Source organism: Cryptomeria japonica, chromosome 3 (assembly GCF_030272615.1).
Source record: "Cryptomeria japonica chromosome 3, Sugi_1.0, whole genome shotgun sequence".
Lineage (NCBI taxonomy): Eukaryota > Viridiplantae > Streptophyta > Pinopsida > Cupressales > Cupressaceae > Cryptomeria > Cryptomeria japonica.
Window position 1 is genome coordinate 266,991,943 of NC_081407.1, and position 23,520 is coordinate 267,015,462.

At 39.0% G+C, this 23,520-nt stretch overlaps 1 protein-coding gene across 2 annotated transcripts in view; it reads right to left on the reverse strand.

Annotated features, from left to right (window-relative positions):
• The window catches only part of LOC131053340 (uncharacterized), a 169,287-nt gene that overhangs the window by 105,109 nt on the left and 40,658 nt on the right, over positions 1-23,520 (reverse strand). For both annotated transcript variants that reach the window (XM_057987939.2, XM_057987940.2), the window contains exons 4-5: positions 20,647-20,746; positions 20,260-20,432 (exon numbers count right to left, since the gene is read on the reverse strand). In XM_057987939.2, the coding sequence (XP_057843922.1) occupies positions 20,260-20,432; positions 20,647-20,746 (273 nt within the window). The remainder of the gene's footprint in view (positions 1-20,259; positions 20,433-20,646; positions 20,747-23,520) is intronic.

The following is a 23,520-nucleotide window of genomic DNA, read 5'->3' on the forward strand; positions in this document are numbered from 1 at the left end:
AAGATAGGATCAAAACCTGGTGGAGAAGGCACCCATCACCCTCTAACAAATGCCCATGAAGAAACTCCTCTAACTCATCAATGTAAATCCCAAATAAAGTAGGGGACAGGGAGCAGCCCTGTTTAACGCCAATGGTACTGCCGATGAAGCTAGAAAACCCACAAGAAGTCTTGAGACAGGTTAGAACCCCCTCATAAACTCTCATAATGGCGGTCAGGAGGACCTCAGAGATACCAATGTCAAAAGCTTTGCAAAAGTCTACAAAGCAGCAACAAACCTTCGAGGAGCGATGACGAGCCTCCTTGATGATGGCACAGAGAGTCAAGATATGTTCCATGGTCTAGTAATCCTACCTGAAACCAGCCTGCCCACTGGCACGAATGTGACACTGATGCAACTACCTGGAGAGGAGAATGTTGAGAACTGTGGCATAGAGCTTGGAGAAAGTGTGGCCGACCATGATGTTCCTGTAATTACTGGGATCGAAGGTAGGCCTCGCCTTATCGATCGAATGAATGATGTGGTGGGACCAAGAAGGGGAAAACTACATGCTGACTGTTAATGCATTAGTAGCTTCTGCAAGATAAGACTCTCCTAACCTATTAATCTCCTTTGTTCTGTTTTGATTATGCTATCTGATTTATGCTTTCCGAACTAAATATGTTTATCGGATTACAACATTGATCATGATTATGATATCGACATTCATAAAAGAAGGATTAGATCGACGACTTGCTTAACATAGTTAAGCGTCGATCTAATGCTATCGGGCTAGTAACCCGATAGCACATTAATGTCGATCTATAAATGGATCGGCATTAATATGCTATCGGGTTATTAACCCCGATAGCATATAGAATGTTGTTGTTATCGAGTTTAGTTCATAAACCTGTTCGGGCCATTAACAAAGCATCTTAACTAAACACCGCTTCGAACAAGAGTTTAATTATTAATGTTAGTTACCAAACATAACATAGATCAGGATGTGCACTATGAAGAGGCACCGATCAATGGGTGCCTTGATCAGTCATGTCTAAATGACATGACCAGTCAAGACATCCATTGACTGGTCCTCTAAACATATAAAGCCCGATATGAATCATTTGGAAAAGACATAGAAAACGTAAATGATCTCTCTCTTTCAGCCTGCAAACGAAACAATAAAATATTAGACAATATTATCACATATATATAATTGTTCTTTTATTGAAATTGAATATAACTTTACATGGTATCAGAGCCAAGTTGATCGAACTTGAGGCTATTCAATTTTGTGAATAATTTAAGAACAAGGTTATATATTACATCACATTTCTCCAATGGCCAATGCAATCAAATTCGAAGATAGACTCGGAGGTAGCGATGATTTTTCGGCCTAGAAATTCAGAACCCAGATGATCTTAAAGGAGAGCAAAGTGGATTCATTTGTTCAAACTAAAAATGATCAACCTGAAAATGAACCTAACAAAACCACATGGATTGAAGAAAATCAAAAAGCAATCAAAATAATAGTTGATGGGGTGAGAAACAACATAATGCCCATCATAAGAAAACATCAGACAGCCTATAAAATGTTCAAAGCACTTGAAAGCACATTTGAGATATCAAATGCAAGTCGAACTCTGTCATTAAAATGAGAAATAAATCATATCACCATGAACAAGGGGGAGACAATCAACGCCTACTTTATGCGGATATCAATACTAAGAGATGGACTAGCAACTCTGGATTACGAGATCCAAAGCAAAGAGTTAACACTCATTGCTCTAGATGGGTTGCCTAGTGGATGGAGTACATTCGTCCAAGGCATCAATGCGAGGTCCAAGTATCCTAAGTTTGAAAGATTAAGGGACGATTGTCTTCAAGAAGAATCAAGATTGAACAAGATGGGAATAAAACAAAAGAACATAGATGAAGACCTTCAAGTCCTAAATACTAGCACAAATAAGACAACCAAGAAGAAGCAATTTAGGAAGAGGAAGGGTCATCAAGGCAAGAACACTTCAAAGAAAGACCTATCACATATTCAATGCTATAGGTGCAATAAGTTCAGACACTTTGTTGCAAAATGTCCAGAGAGAGCCAAACAAGCCACATTTGCCAGAGCAGGAAAATCTAAAAGAGAAGATGACTTCCAGAACTATGTCCTCTACTCAACACTTACAAGCCATGCATCAAATAAATCTAACTCCTGGGTAATCGACAGTGGTTCATCCAGACACATTACAGGGTTTAGAGAAGTGCTAGACTCCATGATAGAGGATAATGAAGAGGAAGTAACCATCGGAGATAATTCCTCACATCCAGTTAGAGGAATTGGTTCCTGCACCATCAAACTGAAGACAGGGATATCATTGCAACTCCAAGGAGTACTGTATGTACCCGGCATCAAGAGAAATCTAGTCTCCATATCAGCCCTAGAAGATAATGGATACAGAGTAACCTTCATGGAGAACAAGGTGTTGGCTTGGCTGAGAAACTCTTCCATCAAGAAAGCTAAAGTCATTGGTCAAAGACGAGGCTATTTGTATGAGTTGTGCACAGAGCCCAACCTAGCCCTAATTCATGAAGCAACAAATGCAAATGAGGTCTGGCATAGAAGACTAGGCCACCTGAATTATAGAGCTTTGTCATCTATGGGAAACCTTGTCACAGGTTTACCTAAGTTGCAGCAATATCATTCAGAGGCATGCAAGGGATGTGCCCTAGGTAAAAATATCAAGGGTGTCTTCCATAATAGTACTAGAAAAACAAGCAAAGTATTAGAGTTAGTTCATTCTGATGTATGTGGACCCATGTCCGCTCCCTCTCTAGGAGGATGTTTGTATTATGTAATTTTTGTTGATGACTACTCTAGGAAAACTTGGATCTACTTTCTGAAGTGTAAAGAATCAGAAGAGATCCTTAGTAGGTTTAAAGAATTTAAATGACTGACAGAGAACTACACGGGTAACAAAATCAAAACCCTAAGGACTGATAATGGGGGGGAAAACACATCAGAATTATTTAGAGATTTTTTTGTAAAAACTCAGGGATTAAGAGGGAGTTAACAATACCTTATAATCCTCAACAAAATGGGGTAGCTGAGAGGAAAAATAGGACAATTGTAGAAGCTGCCAAAGCCATGATTCTTGATCAGAATTTAAATATCAATCTTTGGGCAGAAGCAACTAACACTGTTGTGTATATACAAAACAAATGTCCTCACTCTCATCTTGAAGATAAAACTCCTGAGGAAGTATTTACCAAACTAAAACCAGATATCAACCACCTTAGGATATTTGGGTGTCCTGTCTATATACATGTACCTAAAGAGAAAAGACTAAAACTAGAACCTTCTGGAAAAAGGGGAATACTTGTAGGATATAGTGAAACATCCAAGGCCTATAGAATATATATACATGGTCAGAAAAATATTGAGCTTAGTAGGGATGTAATCTTCGAAGAAGACTTAGCTTTCAAAAGAGCCTTAAGTACAATAGAGCTTGAAATCTATATCCCCACTCCTAACATAGAAGAAGACCCTACTCTTGAGCTTCAGAGGGAGAATCTTGAGGAAACTATAGGTGAAATTCCAATCCCACCTAGAGAAAACCTCAAGAAAAGACCTCTATGGACCACCAAGACTGTAGCAGAAGCTCAGAAGTTTGTTGCTCCTTCAGGAACCTTCAGGGAAAGCAAAAGACCTAATAAATTCACTAGCTATGTTGCTCTCATGAATGATCTCTCTAAAAATGAACCAAACAACGTATCAGATGCACTTAAACATCAAGTATGGAAGGATGCCATGTCTGAAGAGTATCAATCCATTATGAAAAATGATGTTTGGGAAATTGTTCCTAGGCCAACCAAGAAATCTGCGGTTTCATCTAAATGGTTATTTAAAATCAAACATGCTGCAGACGGCAGTATTGAGAAACACAAGGCCAGATTTGTGGCCAGAGGCTTCTCACAAAGGGAGGGAATAGACTATGAAGAAACTTTTGAACCTGTTGCCAGGTATACATCAGTAAGAGCTGTATTAGCCATTGCAACAACAAAAGGATGGAAGGTACACCAAATGGATGTCAAGACAGCATTTCTAAATGGTGAAATCTCAGAAGAAGTCTACCTAGTGCAACCTGAAGGGTTTGAAATTTATGATGCAAAGTCTCATGTGTGCAGACTCAAGAAAGCTCTCTATGGGCTTAAACAGGCCCCCAGAGCCTTGTATGAAAGAATTGACACCTATCTCTTGGGACTAGGTTTCTATAAAAATGATGCAGATCCTAATCTCTACTACAAAAGAAATAAAGGTGATATGCTAATGTTGATTTTATATGTTGATGACTTATTAATCACAGGAAATGATCATCTTATAGATCAATGCAAGAATGATCTATCCAAAGAATTTGATATGAAGGACTTAGGACTCCTTCATTACTTCCTAGGATTGGAAGTATGGCAGAATTCTAACAATATTATACTAAACCAAGGAAAGTATACCTTGGACATCTTGAAGAGATTCGGAATGCATAACTGCAGACCTATGACCTCTCCCATGGAAACAAATTTACATAAACTTAGAGAAGCAACAGCAGAGTCACAATCCACTGATCCTACACTCTATAGACAGATGATTGGGTCCCTGATGTATCTAGTGAATACAAGGCCAGATATCTGTTATGTTGTCAATGCCTTAAGTCAGTTTATGTGTGAGCCTAAGGAAATTCACTTGATTACAGTGAAACACATTATGAGATACTTACAAGGTACTCTAAACCTTGGTCTCAAATATGAGAAAGTCAATCTAGACCTACATGGATTTACAGACTCAGATTGGGCTGGGAGTGTGACTAACAGGAAAAGCACTTCAGGGTGTTGCTTCAGTTTGGGATCAACCATGATATCTTGGATCAGCAAAAAACAGTCTTTTGTAGCTCAAAGTTCCACCGATGCCGAGTACATTGCAGCTTCCATGGCTGCTCGAGAAGCAGTATGGCTTAGGAAGTTGCTTGTGGGACTATTTGGTGAACCTATGAAACCCACTGTCATCCATTGTGACAACCAGAGCTGCATAAAGCTTTCTATAAATCCAGTATTTCATGACAGATCCAAGCATATTGAGATTCCATACCATTATGTGCGAGACATGATAGACAAAAATGTGATCAAATTGGAATATGTTAGCACAGGAGATCAGACTGCCGATATTCTGACCAAACCACTTTCCAGAGTGAAGGTTGATCACTTCAGAAAAGGTTTAGGTATAATAGAAAGGTAATCTGCTTTGTAAATAAGATGTTTAATGTGTAAACTTCTTTTATCATGTTGAGACATTCTGGGTTTCACCCCCTGTGTTCATATCTAAGAGGTGACGATCTCTCAGATAATGAACACTTGTATACAAAAATCATAAGGTGACGATCTTATGATTCTCTAACCAGTTATCATGTTGGATCTCTAGTATGTCATGGATGTGCCATGATGGTGTTGTGATAAAACATTTGTATAAAATGCTTGTGCACATATCACAACCTGGATAAGATGAGAATTTAATCATCCTCATATGTTTATCCTTAGTATTGCGTGTTTAGGCAATACTGATATCACGTGTTCAGGTGATATCTTGTCATAATGAAATAATGAATCTTTTATATCACATGGTTAGAGTGATGTTTTATATTTGTATCTTGTGTCCTGATGATACTTCATATCAGGTTTATTGATGATATATATTTTGGAGACTCACATTATGAAAAAGAATTGTGATGCAGGTTACTTTATCTATCTTCCAAAGCAAAGAGGGAGTGTTAATGCATTAGTACCTTCTGCAAGATAAGACTCTCCTAACCTATTAATCTCCTTTGTTCTGTTTTGATTATGCTATCTGATTTATGCTTTCCAAACTGAATATGTTTATCGGATTACAACATTGATCATGATTATGATATTGACATTGATAAAAGAAGGATTAGATCGACGACTTGCTTAACATAGTTAAGCGTCGATCTAATGCTATCGAGCTAGTAACCCGATAGCACATTAATGTCGATCCATAAATGGATCGGCATTAATATGCTATCGATGTATTAACCCGATAGCATATAGAATGCTGTTGTTATTGAGTTTAGTTCATAAACCTGTTCGGGCCATTAACAAAGCATCTTAACTAAACACCGCTTCGAACAAGAGTTTAATTATTAATGTTAGTTACCAAACATAACATAGATCGGGATGTGCACTATGAAGAGGCACCGATCAATGGGTGCCTTGATCAGTCATGTCTAAATGACATGACCGGTCAAGACATCCATTGACCGGTCCTCTAAACATATAAAGCCCGATATGAATCATTTGGAGAAGACATAGAAAACGTAAATGATCTCTCTCCTTCAGCCTGCAAACGAAACAATAAAATATTAGACAATATTATCACATATATATAATAGTTCTTTTATTGAAATTGAATATAACTTTACACCGAACACCTGATTAAAGAGGTCGAAAAGGTAAGCACCCAGTACGGTAAAGCCATGTTTGAAGAGCTCAGCTTGAAAGCCTTCTTCATCAGCAGCCCTCCTAGTGTTCATGATTCTCACCGCTTCCCTGATAATCATGTGAGTGAAAAGATGGCAGGAGTGAGGGGGGTGGTCTGAATGCGGGGTTGGTTGGGGATGTCGTAGAGCATAGAAGTATGGGAAACCAATAAGTTCTGGTCCAACTTGTTAAGTTTTGGATCAAAGGTTTAAAACAAAAAAAAAATCAGAAGTATGAGAATTATATTTCTGATATAATTCAATTGATATAGAGAATTTACCTTCATCTCAAGGTCAATATAGAGTGAAGGCTCCTCACGATTTTTATAACTGACAATGTGCAGTAGATATCTATTATGTCGGGGATATTGATTTGACTGAAGACCTCGACACTTCCTTCTAGTTTTTGGCTTTCTTTAATGAATTCGCACTGAGAATTGTGGTTTGCAGGTTGAATGGTTTCTACAGCAAATATATTATCTACGATTCACACAGAGGATATCATTGGCTGGTCTCCATGTATAATCACAGCATACATTCCATTGATCATCCCCTTAATGCTCCCAATCGAGGGAACTAAATATCTGATCAAGGAGAATGAAGTGACACGGCTTTGCATCGGGACATGACCAATCCAAGGGATGTGTTAATCCAACAGCCCCGAAAAGATAATCACTATTGTTGGTGTAAATAATTATTCATCATGGATATTATTACACTTACTTAAGTTTACTTAGGATAATGCATTTTCATAGTAGTTTGGGTATGAGACACTTGGGTGTTTGTGCCACATTGGGATGGTGTGTGTAGGAGAAATTCCACCTTTTATGGTGTTGATCTTGTTGTTACACTCCACATTCAGTGGGTGATCCACCTCATGTGGACTATTATATTATTTCTCCTACCTACCCACACCTATTTCCTACCTACCCTTGTTTCTTATTGAGCCACATGTCATGTTTGTGTGCTCACATATCCCTAGCCTTGCCTATATAAGCAGGCCTCTACTCATTGTATTTGTTAATCCAGTTGATTATTGTTGATCATTTCTATTGATGAGAATACAGTTTATTCTTGTCCCATATTATGTCTCTATTTTGTACATTTCATTGACCTCTTGATCTTGGCAAAATCCAACATGGTATCAGAGCTATTGGGGCTTCATTGATTCGTCTTGAAGAGGCATTATTGCGACGTCAGAGGCAGATCTGAGGAGCAGCATCTTTTGGAGGCATCCTAGACCAGATCCAACCCCGCCATTGCGTCTAGAAGGCCGTTTCCATGAATTTTGGTTATAAAATCGACCTATTTTGGTGAGAAAAAAATTTTCTCCAGTTTTACTATAATCGTACGGATTTTCGAAATTTTATTATATTTTTTCGAAAAAAAAAAATTCTGAAGTATTTTTCGAAAAATCAAAAATAAAAAAAAATTGAAAATATTTCGAAATTGAAAAAAAAAAATCATCAAAAAAAATCAATCAATTTTTGGGGGGATCCACAGACCCCCCACGTATTCCGCAGTCTGCAGATTGCAAGTACGGACTTGCGCGTCCCGTCGTCTCTGTCGCCGCTCGTACCCTGTCTGCTACAGCGCTGTCAACCCGTACCCGCAGCACGTCCCGTCCGCCGACGCCCCGCATTCTCCCCGGGAACTCCACCACTGGCGACACCCCGAGCTTCCTCCACTGCAACCCAGCGCCCGCCGCAGCCTGTGCTCCCCAGCCTCCCGCATGCCTTCGCTCTGCCGCAGCCTGTGCTCCACCGCCACCCGAGCGCCCACAGATCTCCGCCTGTCCCCGGGCTGCGTCACCTACCGCCGACAACAGCTCCCGGCTGCTTTCTCCCACCGGCGACCACGAGATCGGAGGACCCGCGCCCGCCACGTGGCAGGCGGCCACTGGCCCGCGGGTACAAATCTATACACGGCAGATCCGTACGGCTGCCACGCAGACGCCACGCGTACACACAGTCAAATTTTCGTACATTGACACGCAGGCCCTCCGTACACACAATCAACCTGCCACGCAGACATCCGTACGGCCGCCACGTGTCACGCCAGTCGGATTTCCGTACAGTGCCATGCAGACTTTCGTACACAGTCACCTGCACAGTCACTTGGCCACGTCATCTGTTCGTACGGTACGAACGCCCAGTCAGCAGAGGGCGAAGTTTTTGCGACGGTCATATGGCCGTCAAATTTAACCCAGTGACTTACTGACGTCAGCACCACGTCAGCATTTTTCAAAAATTTGGCAGGCCCCTCTCATTTGCATTTTTGATTTTGCAGTTCAACTTCAAATGGCCATAACTTGCTCATTTTTGCTCCTTTTTTAGTACAATTTTTTTTGAAATGGGCTAGAATTTCGTGCTCTCCGCAGTGGTGACGAAATTTTTTGATTTTGATGCACGGATTTTTCAAAAAATGCAGTTTTTGGTGACTGTATATGAGTAATCCCAGTTTTTGCAACTTCAGAGGCTTCGTTTGGGGTTATACGACCTCCTTTTCAAGTGCCGTTTTTTTTTAAAGTGCGTATTTTTTTGTCTACTTTCACATGATGCTATCAAATTGATGCCATTGTAAGTAGAAATTGTACTTTCAGATTTTGGCCATTTTTTGGTCTTTTGGTACTTGTATATTTGCTTGAATCTCAGTTAGATTCATTGCACTATTGATTGCAGTCTCTTGTATCTCATTTGAGAAGTTGTAAAATTTGCATCATAAGCCCACTTTGCCTTGTTTTGCAAGTGGCTCATTGTAATCGCACTAAGTATAAAGTGCCAAAATCATCACTTTAGGGGGGGTACTTTGATTGAGTGAATTTGGGGGGGTGTCTCTTGTGCTTTTGTGCTCTTGTGTTCCTTCCTTTTTGCTGCTATGGGTTCTTCTAAGTTTCCTCTCTTAACTCCACATAACTATGCTACTTGGAAAATTGATGCATGGAGTAAACTTATGGAAAAAGGACTCACTCATTACATTGATGGAACTATTGTTGCTCCAGCTGATCCTAAGGTTGATCCAGTTGGTCACTTAGATTGGCTCACTAAAACTATCATGGCAATTGGTACCTTAAGAAAGTATGTATCAAAGGATCTCATTTTTCATATTGAGAAATGTACTCTAATCAAGGATGCTTGGCAAAAGTTTCAAGACTTGTAGGGTCAAGTTGATGAGATTAGGGGATATCAAATTGATAGTGATCTCACCATGTTAGATCCCAAGGACTTTGATACTATACAAGATTATGTCACTAAGGCAAATGAGTTGAGGGAGCAACTCAAAGATTGTGGCATTGATAAAAAGGATACTCAATTGATATTCAACTTGATAGGCAAGCTTCCACAAGAATATGCAGCATTTGTTTCTAGTTTCCAAACCCATAGAATGACAATGGGTTCAAGCTACAAAATGCCTACATTTGATGCTTTCAATGAAATGTTGATGATGGAACAAACTAAGTTGATAAGCATGGGCATTCTTAAGGCTTCTAAGTCTCAAGCATTAGTGGCAAATCAAGGAAACAAAGGAAATCAAGGAAAGGACAACTCAAACAAGAAGAAATGGCAATCAAAGCCTAAGGACAACAAGGAGATTCATCCTCTTCCAAGAGAGATAATTCACCAAAGAGGGAGAGACCTACTTGTGCTTATTGTAAAAAGATTGGTCATGAGGAGCATCGTTGCCATTCTAAGAAGATTGATGAGCTTACACATATCATCAAAAAGCATAACATTGATTTGCCTAAAGTCTACAAGAAGGATGATTCATCAACTTCCACTTCCTCACATTCAAAAGGAAAAGGGCAAGCATTCATGGCTTCTACAAGTGGGAAGACTCACTCTTTTGGAACAAGAAAAGGAAAAGCTCTATGTGCTACTATCAGTCATGATTCAGAGAGATGGCTTCTAGATTCAGGGGCTTCTCATCATATGGCATCTTCGCAGTCTATGTTCTCTACATTTGAGCCTTGCACCATGCCACAGATTTTGATGGGCAATCATACATACATGGATGTGATTGGGAAAGGATCTATTGACATTGGGGATAACTCCTTCAATAATGTGTTGTGTGTACCCCACTTGACAAACAATCTCCTTTCTATCTATCAAATCACACATGGCGCGACTAAGAGAGTTGTGGAGTTCACACCTGACTCAGTTTTCATTAGAGACATGGAGACTAGAGCTATCATTGCGAATGGGGTGGTTGATCATTCATCTCGGTTATACTCCTTTTCAGATTTTGTTGATGATGATGATTTCACATTTGATGATTCTACATATGATGATCACACTTATTGTGATGGTTCAGATTTTGAGGAGAACTTTGGACACTTGAACATGGGGATTCTCACATGTGACCCCATTCTTGAGTCTTGTATTTCATCTCCTCATATTGATATCACATCACCTATTGCACCTGATGATGCAGATAGTGCGACAGTTTTGCCTTCATGTGATTCAGTGCAGCAGGATATTTATTGTCTTCCATCTTCAGATTCATGGGATGATTACTTGACAGACATTGCAGGTTTGTTTGTGGAATCCTACATTGCAGATTTGGGAGACATCATTGATGACATTCATCTTCTCTTTGATGAAGATGATCCTTCTTCGATTGTTGCGAGGGAACACTCTGACCCTCTTGTTCACTCTCTACATGATCATTCTTTTAAGGTTGAAATGATTGTGGATACTTATGTACAGCAGTTGGAGGAGGTCTCTTTATGTTTTGAGGAGACATGCGAGTCTTTGGGACATGTTCTACATCCATCTCCACTAGATCTTGGAGTGCCTTTTTCAGCAGTGTGGCACGGTTTACCACCTATGGAGGGGGTATCTTTTAGCATCGACATGGCGACACTTGAGCAGTTTTCAGAGATTCCTTTCATCATGAGTTTTCTTCATACATCTTCCCTTCATGATTGGGGAGACTTCATGGATACACCTTTGGTTTTGTTTCTTCCTAAGGGGAGGAATGTTGTTCGACGTTCGTGGAGCAGTTTCTTCATACATCGAGCTTCTATCATTGGTGCAGATTCTCCATTGAGGGGGGGTCACAATTTGACTTCTCTTCTTCTCTCATATGGGGGGGACTTTTTCCTCACATGGGGTTTTGTCCTTCACATACTTCTATGAGAGTTCTCTTGTATGTTTTCATCTCTCTTTTGGGGGAGGGTTTTTTCCCATTGGGTTTTTCTCTCTTTCCCCACTTTGTGAGAGATTTCATTGCATTGGTTTGCATGCATTTGCATTTGTACATGGGTACCTAACATGGCCTCGTAGCCGGGACCCATCTTGCATTGTTTAGTTGCATTGTAGACTTAAGTGCATTCCCCTAAGTTGCACTTAAGGGGGGGTGTTGGTGTAAATAATTATTCATCATGGATATTATTACACTTACTTAAGTTTACTTAGGATAATGCATTTTCATAGTAGTTTGGGTATGAGACACTTGGGTGTTTGTGCCACATTGGGATAGTGTGTGTAGGAGAAATTCCACCTTTTATGGTGTTGATCTTGTTGTTACACTCCACTCTTGTTGTTACACTCCACATTCAGTGGGTGATCCACCTCATGTGGACTATTATATTATTTCTCCTACCTACCCACACCTATTTCCTACCTACCCTTGTTTCTTATTGAGCCACATGTCATGTTTGTGTGCTCACATATCCATAGCCTTGCCTATATAAGCAGGCCTCTACTCATTGTATTTGTTAATCCAGTTGATTATTGTTGATCATTTCTATTGATGAGAATACAGTTTATTCTTGTCCCATATTATGTCTCTATTTTGTACATTTCATTGACCTCTTGATCTTGGCAAAATCCAACAACTACTAATCGTGTTAGTCAATGGATGTAACTAAAAAGTTATTATGAAGAAGCAATTTAGTAACTAGTTAGAGAAATAAATAAGGAGATCGTTGATATAAGACAGCGATAAATATAGTATTAATAATTAAGATATCTCCTGCTTCTATAACATCAACACTCCCTCTTAGCTAGGGTCCACATCATGGAGTCTCTCAACAGGACACTCACAAATTCACAATGGCTACACCCATTTGTGGAAGAAAGTTCATTACAAAGTCTCTCAATGTGATTTCGTCATGGAGTCACTCAACATGACGTCCACCATGGATACTCCCATGTGTGAAAAGAATATGTGCACAAGTGCCCATCACGAAGTCACTCAATGTGATGTCAATGGAGTCACTCAACATGACATCCACTATGGCTACTCCCACGAGTGAAAAAAACACAAGTATAAAAGATACATCACGGAGTCTCTCAATGTGATGTTGTCATCGAGTCTCTCAACATGACATCCACCATGGCTACTCTCAGAGGATGGAAAGTACCACATCTCCATCTCAGAGATGGACAAGCGCTTTCACCTCAAATTTCTCTGTCACAAAGAAAGATGCATTATAGCAAATTACAAAGATCATTGATGTTGAGACTCCCTCTCAACAAGGGCTTCATTCTCCACAACTCCAAGCTTGTCTTGAAAGTGCCCAAACTTCACTCTAGAGAGAGGCTTGGTGAGAATATCAGCCATCTATTAGTTAGTGCAAATATATCTCACCTGGATAGCTTTCCTCAATACCATATCTCTGATGTAATGGTATTTGATCTCAACATGTTTTGTTCAGTCATTGAACACTGGATTGACAGATAGCTTCACACACCTTTGATTGTCACAATGAATAACAGTTGGCTCCAATGATTGTCCAAACAATCCTGCAAGGAGCTTTTGAAGCCACACTGCTTCTCGAGCTGCTACACATGCTCCAATATATTCTGCTCTCTGTTGTGCTTAGTGCCACTGAAGACTGCTTCTTGCTGCACCAAGAAATAATCGTAGATCCCAAGCTAAAGCAACATCCAGAGGTGCTTTTTTTGTCAGCTACACTCCCGACCCAATCAAAATCTTAGTAGCCTTGTATCTTTAGAACTATATTGGAAGAATATCTCAAACCATATCCAACTGTGCCATGCAAGTATCTCAAGATATGCTTAGCCGCAACTAGATGAATTTGCCTTGGTTCACACATGAACTAACCGAGGGCACTCACTGCATACCAAATGTCTGGTCTAGTATTGACTAGATACATCAACGATCCAATCAACTGCCTGTACATGGTGGGATCTACCAGATCTGAACTAGCCGCAAACTCACTCAATTTCTTCAAATTTGCTTCCATCGGTGTAGACATAGATTTGCAATCCAACATCCCAAATCTCTTCAAGATATCTATGGTGTATTTTCCTTGACTTAGAATAATCTCATTAGGTCTTTGCCAAAACGTTCATTACAGAGTCTCTCAACGTGATATCGTCATGGAGTCACTCAACATGACATCCACCATGGATACTCCCATGTGTGAAAAGAATATGTGCACAAGTGCCCATCACGAAGTCACTCAACGTAATGTCAATGGAGTCACTCATCATGACATCCACTATGGCTACTACCATGAGTGAAAAAAACACAAGTATAAAGGATACATCACGGAGTCTCGAGACATGATGTCATCGAGTCTCTCAACATGACATCCACCATGGCTACTCCTAGAGGATGGAAAGTACCACATCTTCGTCTCAGAGATGGACAAGGGCTTTCACCTCAAATTTCTCTGTCACAAAGAAAGATGCATTATAGTAAATTACAAAGATCACTGATGCTGAGACTCCCTCTCAACAAGGGCTTCATTCTCCACAACTCCAAGCTTGTCTCGAAAGTGCCCAAACTTCACTCTAAAGAGAGGCTTGGTGAGAATATCAGCCATCTGTTAGTTAGTGCAAATATATCTCAACTGAATAGCTTTCCTCAATACCATATCTTTGATGTAATGGTATTTGATCTCAACATGTTTTGTTATGTCATTGAACACTGGATTGACAGACAGCTTCACACAGCTTTGATTGTCACAATGAATAACAGTTGGCTCCAATGATTGTCCAAACAATCCTGCAAGAAGCTTTTGAAGCCACACTGCTTCTCGAGTTGCTGCACATGCTGCAATATATTCTGCCTCCGTTGTGATTAGTGCCACTGAAGACTGCTTCTTGCTGTACCAAGAAATCATCGCAGATCCCAAGCTAAAGCAACATCCAGAGGTACTTTTCCTATCAGCTACACTCCCGACCCAATCAAAATCTTAGTAGCCTTGTATCTTTAGATCTATATTGGAAGAATATCTCAAACCATATCCAACTGTGCCATGCATGTATCTCAAGATATGCTTAGCTGCAACTAGATGAATTTGCCTTGTTTCACACATGAACTAACTGAGGGCACTCACTGCATACCAAATGTCTGGTCTAGTATTGACTAGATACATCAATGATCCAATCAACTGCTTGTACATGGTGGGATCTACCAAATCTGAACTAGCCGCAGACTCACTCAATTTCTTCAAATTTGCTCCATCGGTGTAGACATAGATTTGCAATCCAACATCCCAAATCTCTTCAAGATATCTATGGTGTATTTTCCTTGACTTAGAATAATCTCATTGGGTCTTTGCCACACTTCTAGTCCTAGAAAATAGTGCATAAGACCTAAATCCTTCATCTCAAACTCAGAAGCTAACTCCTTGCATTTGATAATGAGATGTTCTTCTCCAATAAGAAATAAGTCATCAACATAAAGAACTAATATTAAAGTCTCACCATTAATTACCTTGAAGTAGCGATTTGAATCTACATCATTCTCGGAGAATCCCAAGCTCATCAAGTATCAATCAATCCTCTCATACCAAGCACGAGGTGCCTGTTTAAGGCCATACAATGCCTTCTTCAATCTGCATACATGAGATTCCTTTCCATGAATCACAAACCCATCTGGTTGTTCAATGTACACTTCTTCAATCACACCATTAAGGAATATTGTCTTTACGTCCATTTGATGTAACTTCCATCCTTTAGCTGATGCAATAGCAATCCTCATAATCTATTCCCTCTTTCTGAGAGAATCCTCTAGCCACAAGTCTTGCTTTGTACTTTTCAATGCTTCCATCAATTGCATGCTTGATTTGGTACAACATCCCAAACATCATTCTTGAGAATGGACTGATAGTCCTCTATCATAGCATCTTTCCACACTTGCTCAGTTGAAGCTTCCTCAACACTGGAAGGTTTAGATTCAATGATGTGACTCATCAATGCTACATAGCCAAGAAACTTCTGTGGTCTCTTGCTTACTTTGAATGTGCCTTTAGGGACTACATACTTCTCTACTTCTTGCATAGTTTGTCTAGCCCATAGAGATCTCTTTCGACTTATGACAATATCTCTTGGAGCATCAGTAGGTTCCAAAGGCTTAATTGGATCAATAACCTCTTCAAGTTCGGTAGACTCCCTCTGAATATCGAGAATATGATCAGCATCCATGTCCTGAGGAGTCTCCTGGTCTTCATTATCTATCTCCATGTGTGAAACTTTCGATCTTTCAAATGCAAACATCTTCTTCAAAATTGGCATCCCTGTTGATCTCTATTTGTTTCTATCCTGGAATGTAAATCTTGTAGGCTTTTGAAGATTCACTATAACCGACAAATATTCCTTTCTTACCAAATGGTTCTAACTTAGATCTCTTATATGTAGGCACATGAATATAAACAGGACAACCAAAGATTCTCAAATGACTAACCCCAGGTTTCACACATGTCAATGCTTCTTCAGGAGTCATACTTTCCAATATTCGATGAGGACTCTGATCCTGAACATACACTGTTGTTATGGATGCTTCTACCCAAAGAAAGGTTTGTAAGTCTTGATCATGGATCATAGCTTTGGCTGCCTCAACTATGGATCTATTCTTCTTTTCTGCAACTCTGTTTTGTTGGGGATTGTAAGGAACACAAAACTCTCTCTTAGTCCTTACCTCAACATAGAAATTATGGAAGCTTCCAGAGGTGTATTCTCCTCCATTATCAGATCTTAGAACCTTGATCCTTTTCCCATACAAGTTTTCTACTTGAGCCTTAAATTCTTTGAATTTCTCAAGCACTTCTTCAGATTCATTAGACTTCAAAAAATAAATCCAAGTGTTTCTAGTGTAGTCATCAATGAAAGTTACATAATACCAAAAACCACTTAAGGATGCCACAAACATTGTACCACACAAAATCAAAATGAACAAGATCCAGAACACATTTTGATCTATGTTCACTACTATGAAAAGGACCCTTAGTACTCTTACCCATTGCACATCCTCTACAAGTACCATCATGCTCCTGATTGGGTTTTGGAAGACTGGTAACCATCTTCTCCATGGATGGAAGAGCTCTGAAGTGAAGGTGAGCAAATCTCCTATGCCATAGCTCACTCGAACTAGTGGAATCATGCATCAATGCTTGAATTGGGCTAGCAGAAAGTCCATATAGACTCTCTTGGCAAACACCAATCACCTTAGTTGTTTTAATGCTAGAGTTTTGTGGCCAAGCAAGAACTTTCCCTTTTGAGAATGCAACTTGATATCCTTTGTCCTCCAAAACTGAAGTTGATACAAGGTTCCTCTTGATACCTGGTACGAACAAGACATCACTCAAATGAAGAGGGATGTCGGAATCTAGATGTAGAGAGGTGGTTCCAGCACCTTTCACTGAATAGCATCATCTCTAATTATCACTTTCAAGTTGGTTCTCTTTCTACTAAGTCAGAGAGATGCTCTCGATACCCTATAATGTGACATGAAGCACCACTATCAATCAACCAAGTGTTATTGTCGGTTGGGACATTGCTAGAGAGAGCTGAAATGAATAGAAATCCACTTGAGTTATCTCTTGATTCCTTCAGAGGAGAGAAATCATCCACATCCGTGGTAGAGACATGATGCTTTGGTCTAGTTGAACAATCTTTAGCATAGTGACCATACTTGTCACATCTGAAGCACTGAATATGGGAGAGATCCTTCTTCTTCTTTGATTCAGGAGCATCTGATTTCCTGTCTCTATTTCTCTTGAAATTTCATTTTCTCTCTTCTCTTCTTTTCCTCTTTGAAGTTTGAGTAGCAAGAGCATAATTGTCTTCATTGTGAGAGCCATGACCAATACCTCTTGCTGCCAACCTGGATTCTTCTTGAATGCAATCTGCTCTAATGCAATCAAACTTTGGCAATTTAGATCTTCCACTAATACTTTGGCTCAAAGGCTCCCAAGATTGTGGAGGACCATTTAAAGCCAACATAACCAAGTCTTTGTTTTCAACTTCATCTCCTATGGCACTTAGCTGATCCTTCAACTCGGTGATCTTCATGAAGAAGGAGATGACAGATTCTCCTTTAGCCATTTTAATGTGATGAAATTGTTGCCTCAATGCAAGAGCTCTGCTGGTGTTGTTTATCTCATACATGCCTTGTAGAGTCTCGAAAATGTCTTTGGCTGTCTTCAACTTGGATATAATAGGTACAAGGTGATGAATTAATTAATATCTTGGCCTTCGTACCATTCTTCCTCCATTGTGTTTTCTCAGTCTCATCAAAAGGCTCGGGAACTTCTTTCTCCACGTATTCAAGAATATCATTTTCTTCTAATGCGATTAGGACTCTAAACTTCCAAGAGTTGAAGTTAGAGGCACCATCAAGTCTATCTTCAACCTTGAGTCCATTCACCATTTTCGAGACTTGAATAGACTCCCTTAGATGAGAAGAGTAGATGAATTCTCTGTTGTTTAAACAAATCTGATCACGATCTTGGTTAAACCTCCTCTAATACAATGTCAAGTTTTGGATCAGAGATTTAAAACAAAACAAAAAAATTCAGAAGTATGAGAATTATATCTCTGATATAATTCAATTGATATAGAGAATTTGCTCAATATAGAGTGAAGGCTCCTCGCGATTTTTATAACTGACAATGTGCAGTAGATATCTGTTATGCTGGGGATATTGATTTGACTGAAGACCTCGACACTTCCTTCTAGTCGCTGGCTTTCTTCAATGAATTCGCACTGAGTATTGTGGTTTGCAGGTTGAATGGTTTCTACAGCAAATATATTATCTACAATTCACACAAAGGATATCGTTTACTGGTTTCCACATATAATCACAGCATACATTCCATTGATCATCCCCTTAATGCTCACGATCGAGGGAACTAAACACCCGATCAAGGAGAATGAAGTGACATGACTTTGCATCGGGACATGACCAATCCAAGGGGTGCGTTAATCCAACAGCCCCGAAAAGATAATTACTACTAATCACGTTAGTCAATGGATGTAACTAAAGAGTTATTATGAAGAAGAAATTTAGTAACTAGTTAGAGAAATAAATAAGGAGATCGCTGATATAGACAGCGATAAATATAGTATTAATAGTTAAGATAGCAGACAGGATAAAGATATCTCCTGCTGCTATAACATCAACACAACTCGAGGGTGAAGGGGGAGTGGCGGGGGAAGAGAGTGCGCCAAAAGGTCTTAGGGGAGCGGAAGAGGGAGGTCCAAAGGGCAATTCTACGCTGGGAGATGAAGAGGTGTTTCTTGCGGCAGAGGTGGCAGTAGGAAGTTTTATTTAGTAACAGTTATGCCCATAAATCATAAATAATGACAACAATGCTTATTGTTATCAAAGGCCGCATCAATCACTAATCACAATAACAACAATCATGTTCCCTGTTCACAAAGTATTTGAACCTGATTATACTAAGCATCTTCTCAATAACTCATTTTTTAAATATCAACAACAATAATTGTTGTTGTCTCTTGGCAACAGACCTAACTGCCATTGAATAACAACAGCTGAAAATCTTAGCAGCTACTTACACTATTCAAGGTGTAGAATCCCTGCATACAAGTTTTTGAGAAGATCAATTAAAAAATTGCAGGTTAATGTCTGAGGCTTATCTAGAAAAATAACATTATCGCGATAATACCAACAATATACTGCTGATAATATTGTGATATATTGATGAAAATCTCGCCTACTTTCAGGAAAATGTTGGGAAACCTACTGAGAAAAGATATATCAGGATATATTGGTTATTTTAAAGATATATGTGATATTTTGATTTATCAGTTGAGATTTAGCATTGAATCTTTAACAATTGATTATAACTATTAGTAGTGTATTAGTAGTGTTTTGGTTAATTTTGTTTATTTTATTAATGAGAGTTAATGTTGCATTTTTCTTACAGTTTTTTTATTATTTTGTATGGCCATGCCCAAGCATTACCAAACCTGGGCCCAAAAAATTGGTGAAGTCCTGAACCAAATCCCAAACCAGCAACTTAGAATTTTATATGTTGCATTATTTAGAGCCTCACTCGAAAAAAAATTCGAATATTAAACTTCCACAAATATTTCATCCTCCCAAGCCTTCCAAACTTTTAAACCTGGTAATTAAATGTGTTGCCAAGGCAGACATGTTGATCATACCTGCCTGTGATAGGAAAGGAAGTTTATATGAATAATGCATAGCCAATGAAAAATCTGAGATAATCATATTGTTCTTTAATGAAATAAAAGAGCTGCATGGCAAGCAACCTTTTTTATATTTTGAGTACATTGTGATTCCATGCTCAAACAGTATCATGTTTATAGGGTGCCCATGCAAGAGCATTGCTTGGCATGGACCCAAAGGTCACTACAAGGATTATGCAAAGGCAAACACGACATTGAATTTGATCACATAGAAAATCATGATTAGATATGAAGCAATCGACTTGGTATATTCAACTTTAACTTCCACCCCAGAAGAAAGCAAACTTTCAATAAAGTTCAAATACCTTCATTTCCTTTAACGTTGAAAGATAGCTAGCAGTATAGCTTGCAATTCCCTCCTCAACATCTTTGTAAGTGACTGCTACATAACTTTCCTGGTTTATGCAATTCTTTAAATGATTCGGTCCAACCATGAGCAAGTCAGCTTCTGAGATCAAATTCCACGAACTGGACTCATCTGCTATGTCATCATTAAGACATTACAACCTGTTTGAACTAGAAATCGGTGGATAGAGAAAACCACCTGAGCTCAATAGCATGCAAGCTAAAAGTTCTACCATAACATTTGTCTTACACATGCTGATTGTTCATAGCCAGATGTTTATCCTTGAACTACTTAGGCAAAACTATTCAAGCATATGAACATAACATAATTGCAATTTGAATCATACCTACTTGTCTCTTGGGAAACTCTTCTGAGTTGGAAGGGGAAATACTCAGCTTGTGTAGAAAGGTTGGAGACTTTAGCATGCCATTCAGAAGATCACAGACCTGTAAAAACCCACAAATAACTATACTTCACTATCTTGGCAGCACATGTCAACAACAAGATACATACTGCTGCAAATAAATAAAACTCACAAACATGTGGCTTCTTTGTAAAAATCAGTTAGACAAACATATCAATGTCGATTTTGTAACTAGGTCAGAAAACTAAATAGGATTCGGATTGCCTTAAAGGCATCATCCAAATCCTTCTAGGGCTGGGCCCTATCTCTATGTGCATAGGGCTGGCCCCTTTATATCCTACACGCCAACATAAAAGAAACTCATGCTTCCATTATAGGGCCGAGCCTATATTGAAATGTACGAAGTTAAGCCTACAATCCAAACGTGTGGAACATCCACATCATTGTTATTTGCAAAATGGTTTTAGTGCCCAAGGTTAAATGGGCCGACTTAGAGATAAGTAGAAAGATGAACCTCATATATATTCCAGCCACTTGCAAGGTTTAAAGACACATTCACATTTCATGCGGATTTGAGAGGTGCGAAATATCTCTGCTCCTTATAGTGCGAATTCTTCCTCCATAGGTCAGCAAGGAAGGTGCTGCGAAACACTTCTGTTGATGATGCGAAATACTACAGTCTGCTGCAAAGAATAGCGAACAAGCTGAAGCCCTTGAATCACACACAAATCGGCGGTTAAGAGATAGGTTTGGTTTCAGCTGATAATTGTGCCCTAGCTGGGTTGTTATTGTACTTACAATTCAATATATCATAATCAGATCTGAGGATCTGTTGTTGCTGGGTTTTTCCTCCTAGAGAGAAGTTTTCCCAGGGTACTTGTGTCTTTGTGTTCATTTTGCTTATCTCTATTTATCAGCAAACAATCTAATTAGGAGCTAACTCTGATTTCTGGGTTCTTATATTAATCTGAAAGGCTAATTTCAACAATCAATGTTGGCAATGTGCACACAAGAAAGCCTATTAACAAGTTTGTCAGTACAATTATGTATTTTAAAGCATGTATTCAATTTCCACTATTACATAACAAAATAACAACATGATAATACACTGCGACTGTTCACATTAATGGAAATTGCCACAATGGGAAAAAATATAAAGAAACAGCCTTCCTTGAGGCCAAAACTAGTTCAACCATGGTGGAAAATGGTCATGACATAGAATTTAGTCTCTTTCAAGATTATCTAATTTGCCTCTCACCAATACTGCATAAAACTCTCCAAAATCATCTTATTTCCCACTCACCAAGACCACACAGTGCTCCTCAAGAGTATCCTTTTTCGATGAGCAACAATTTCAACATATTGATATTACTGAAATAGTAGAAGAATGTCAATGGTTAAAAGCAGTTCTTTATACAGTGTAAACCATAGTAGCCATTGATGCAACTCAGACTCCCATGGAAAAACATGATTTAAATAATAATAATATTTCTAAAACAAGACATTTTCAAAAACTTCAGATATAAGCTTGAAGAATAGAGATGCCAAATTGTTTATAGACCTACAGAAAATCTACTGAACCAATTTAAAAGAGTACTTTGGCCTCTATATGCCAATGGCAGACACAAAAGCCTAAAGAAAAATCTATTAAGATATAAAGTACTCAATTAATGCTTAACTCTCACTTCTGCTGGGTGAACTACGGAAGGGTTGAGAGCTCTTGACACAATTTTGGGAGTAGTTCTTTGCAAATATGCAACTTGGAAAAGCAGAAAACTGGTTTTCTGTGGTGGAATCAGAGTTGGAACTAGAGATATGAACTGCAGGCACAGAGGATTTTTTCACAAATGACATTGCTGGTGTCTGGAGTGCGCCCTATCCTGAGGAGGTTAACACTGATAAGATGTAGGAGTGTTTCAAGATCTGTCATGTCTGCCATTGTTTCTATCTGAGGATATATGCCATGTCTATATTTGAATTATGCTACAACTCCATAGCTTTACACTAGATAATTATTGCTACATCACGCATGTTAAAGTGGCAATCAGATGCGCCTAGATGATAAGGAAACATTGCTGTCAAAAGATTGTGGAGAAAATTGGCATGTCAATGAATAATAGATACCCTTGGCACAGATACAGTATTAAGGAATTACAGAACAAGGGCTCCATTGAGGTAGCATATTGAAAAAGAAAAGCCCTAGATACAGGACTTTAGGTTGGTGAGACTTTGAAAGAGATTCCAGGTCTGTTGGTGATGAAGTGAACAGCATGTGTCAGTGCTCTTGCCATCCTCCATTAGGGATATCAGGTCAAATACATATTGCCATATGAACTTGATTAATAAGACAGTTTTTGACACTCATTAGGGCAATCTTGCCTGCCAGCCTCACATTAATTATTAGTTAGTTACCTTGAAACATCTAAGAACAACCATCATCAAATCAAAATTTCTAACAGACAGAAAACCTTAAGGCTTCAAATCATTTCCATTTCAGCTGAAATGTTGACTGACGTGAAGATTTGTGATGATTTGACCCAAAATATGTATCTCATGATCGATTCAAAGCTCAAAACTACCAGAAGCTTGAACTTTGAGTATTTAATAAACAATTCTTTACACACTTCCAAATCAAATCCTAATTTTTTTAGCCCATCAGTTGGCTTGCCTTAGTACATGAGGAATTTTAGGATACATGATAAGTGTTTATATTTCATGGGTGTTGCAATCAGTGAGATCCTTTAGTGAAGTAATTAATAGTGATTTCAGAATCTCTTTCCATGAGGATATAAACCACATCATGTGCAACCACTAGCCAAAGCCCATGTATGTGAGCACAATGCTCTTGTCAAATTT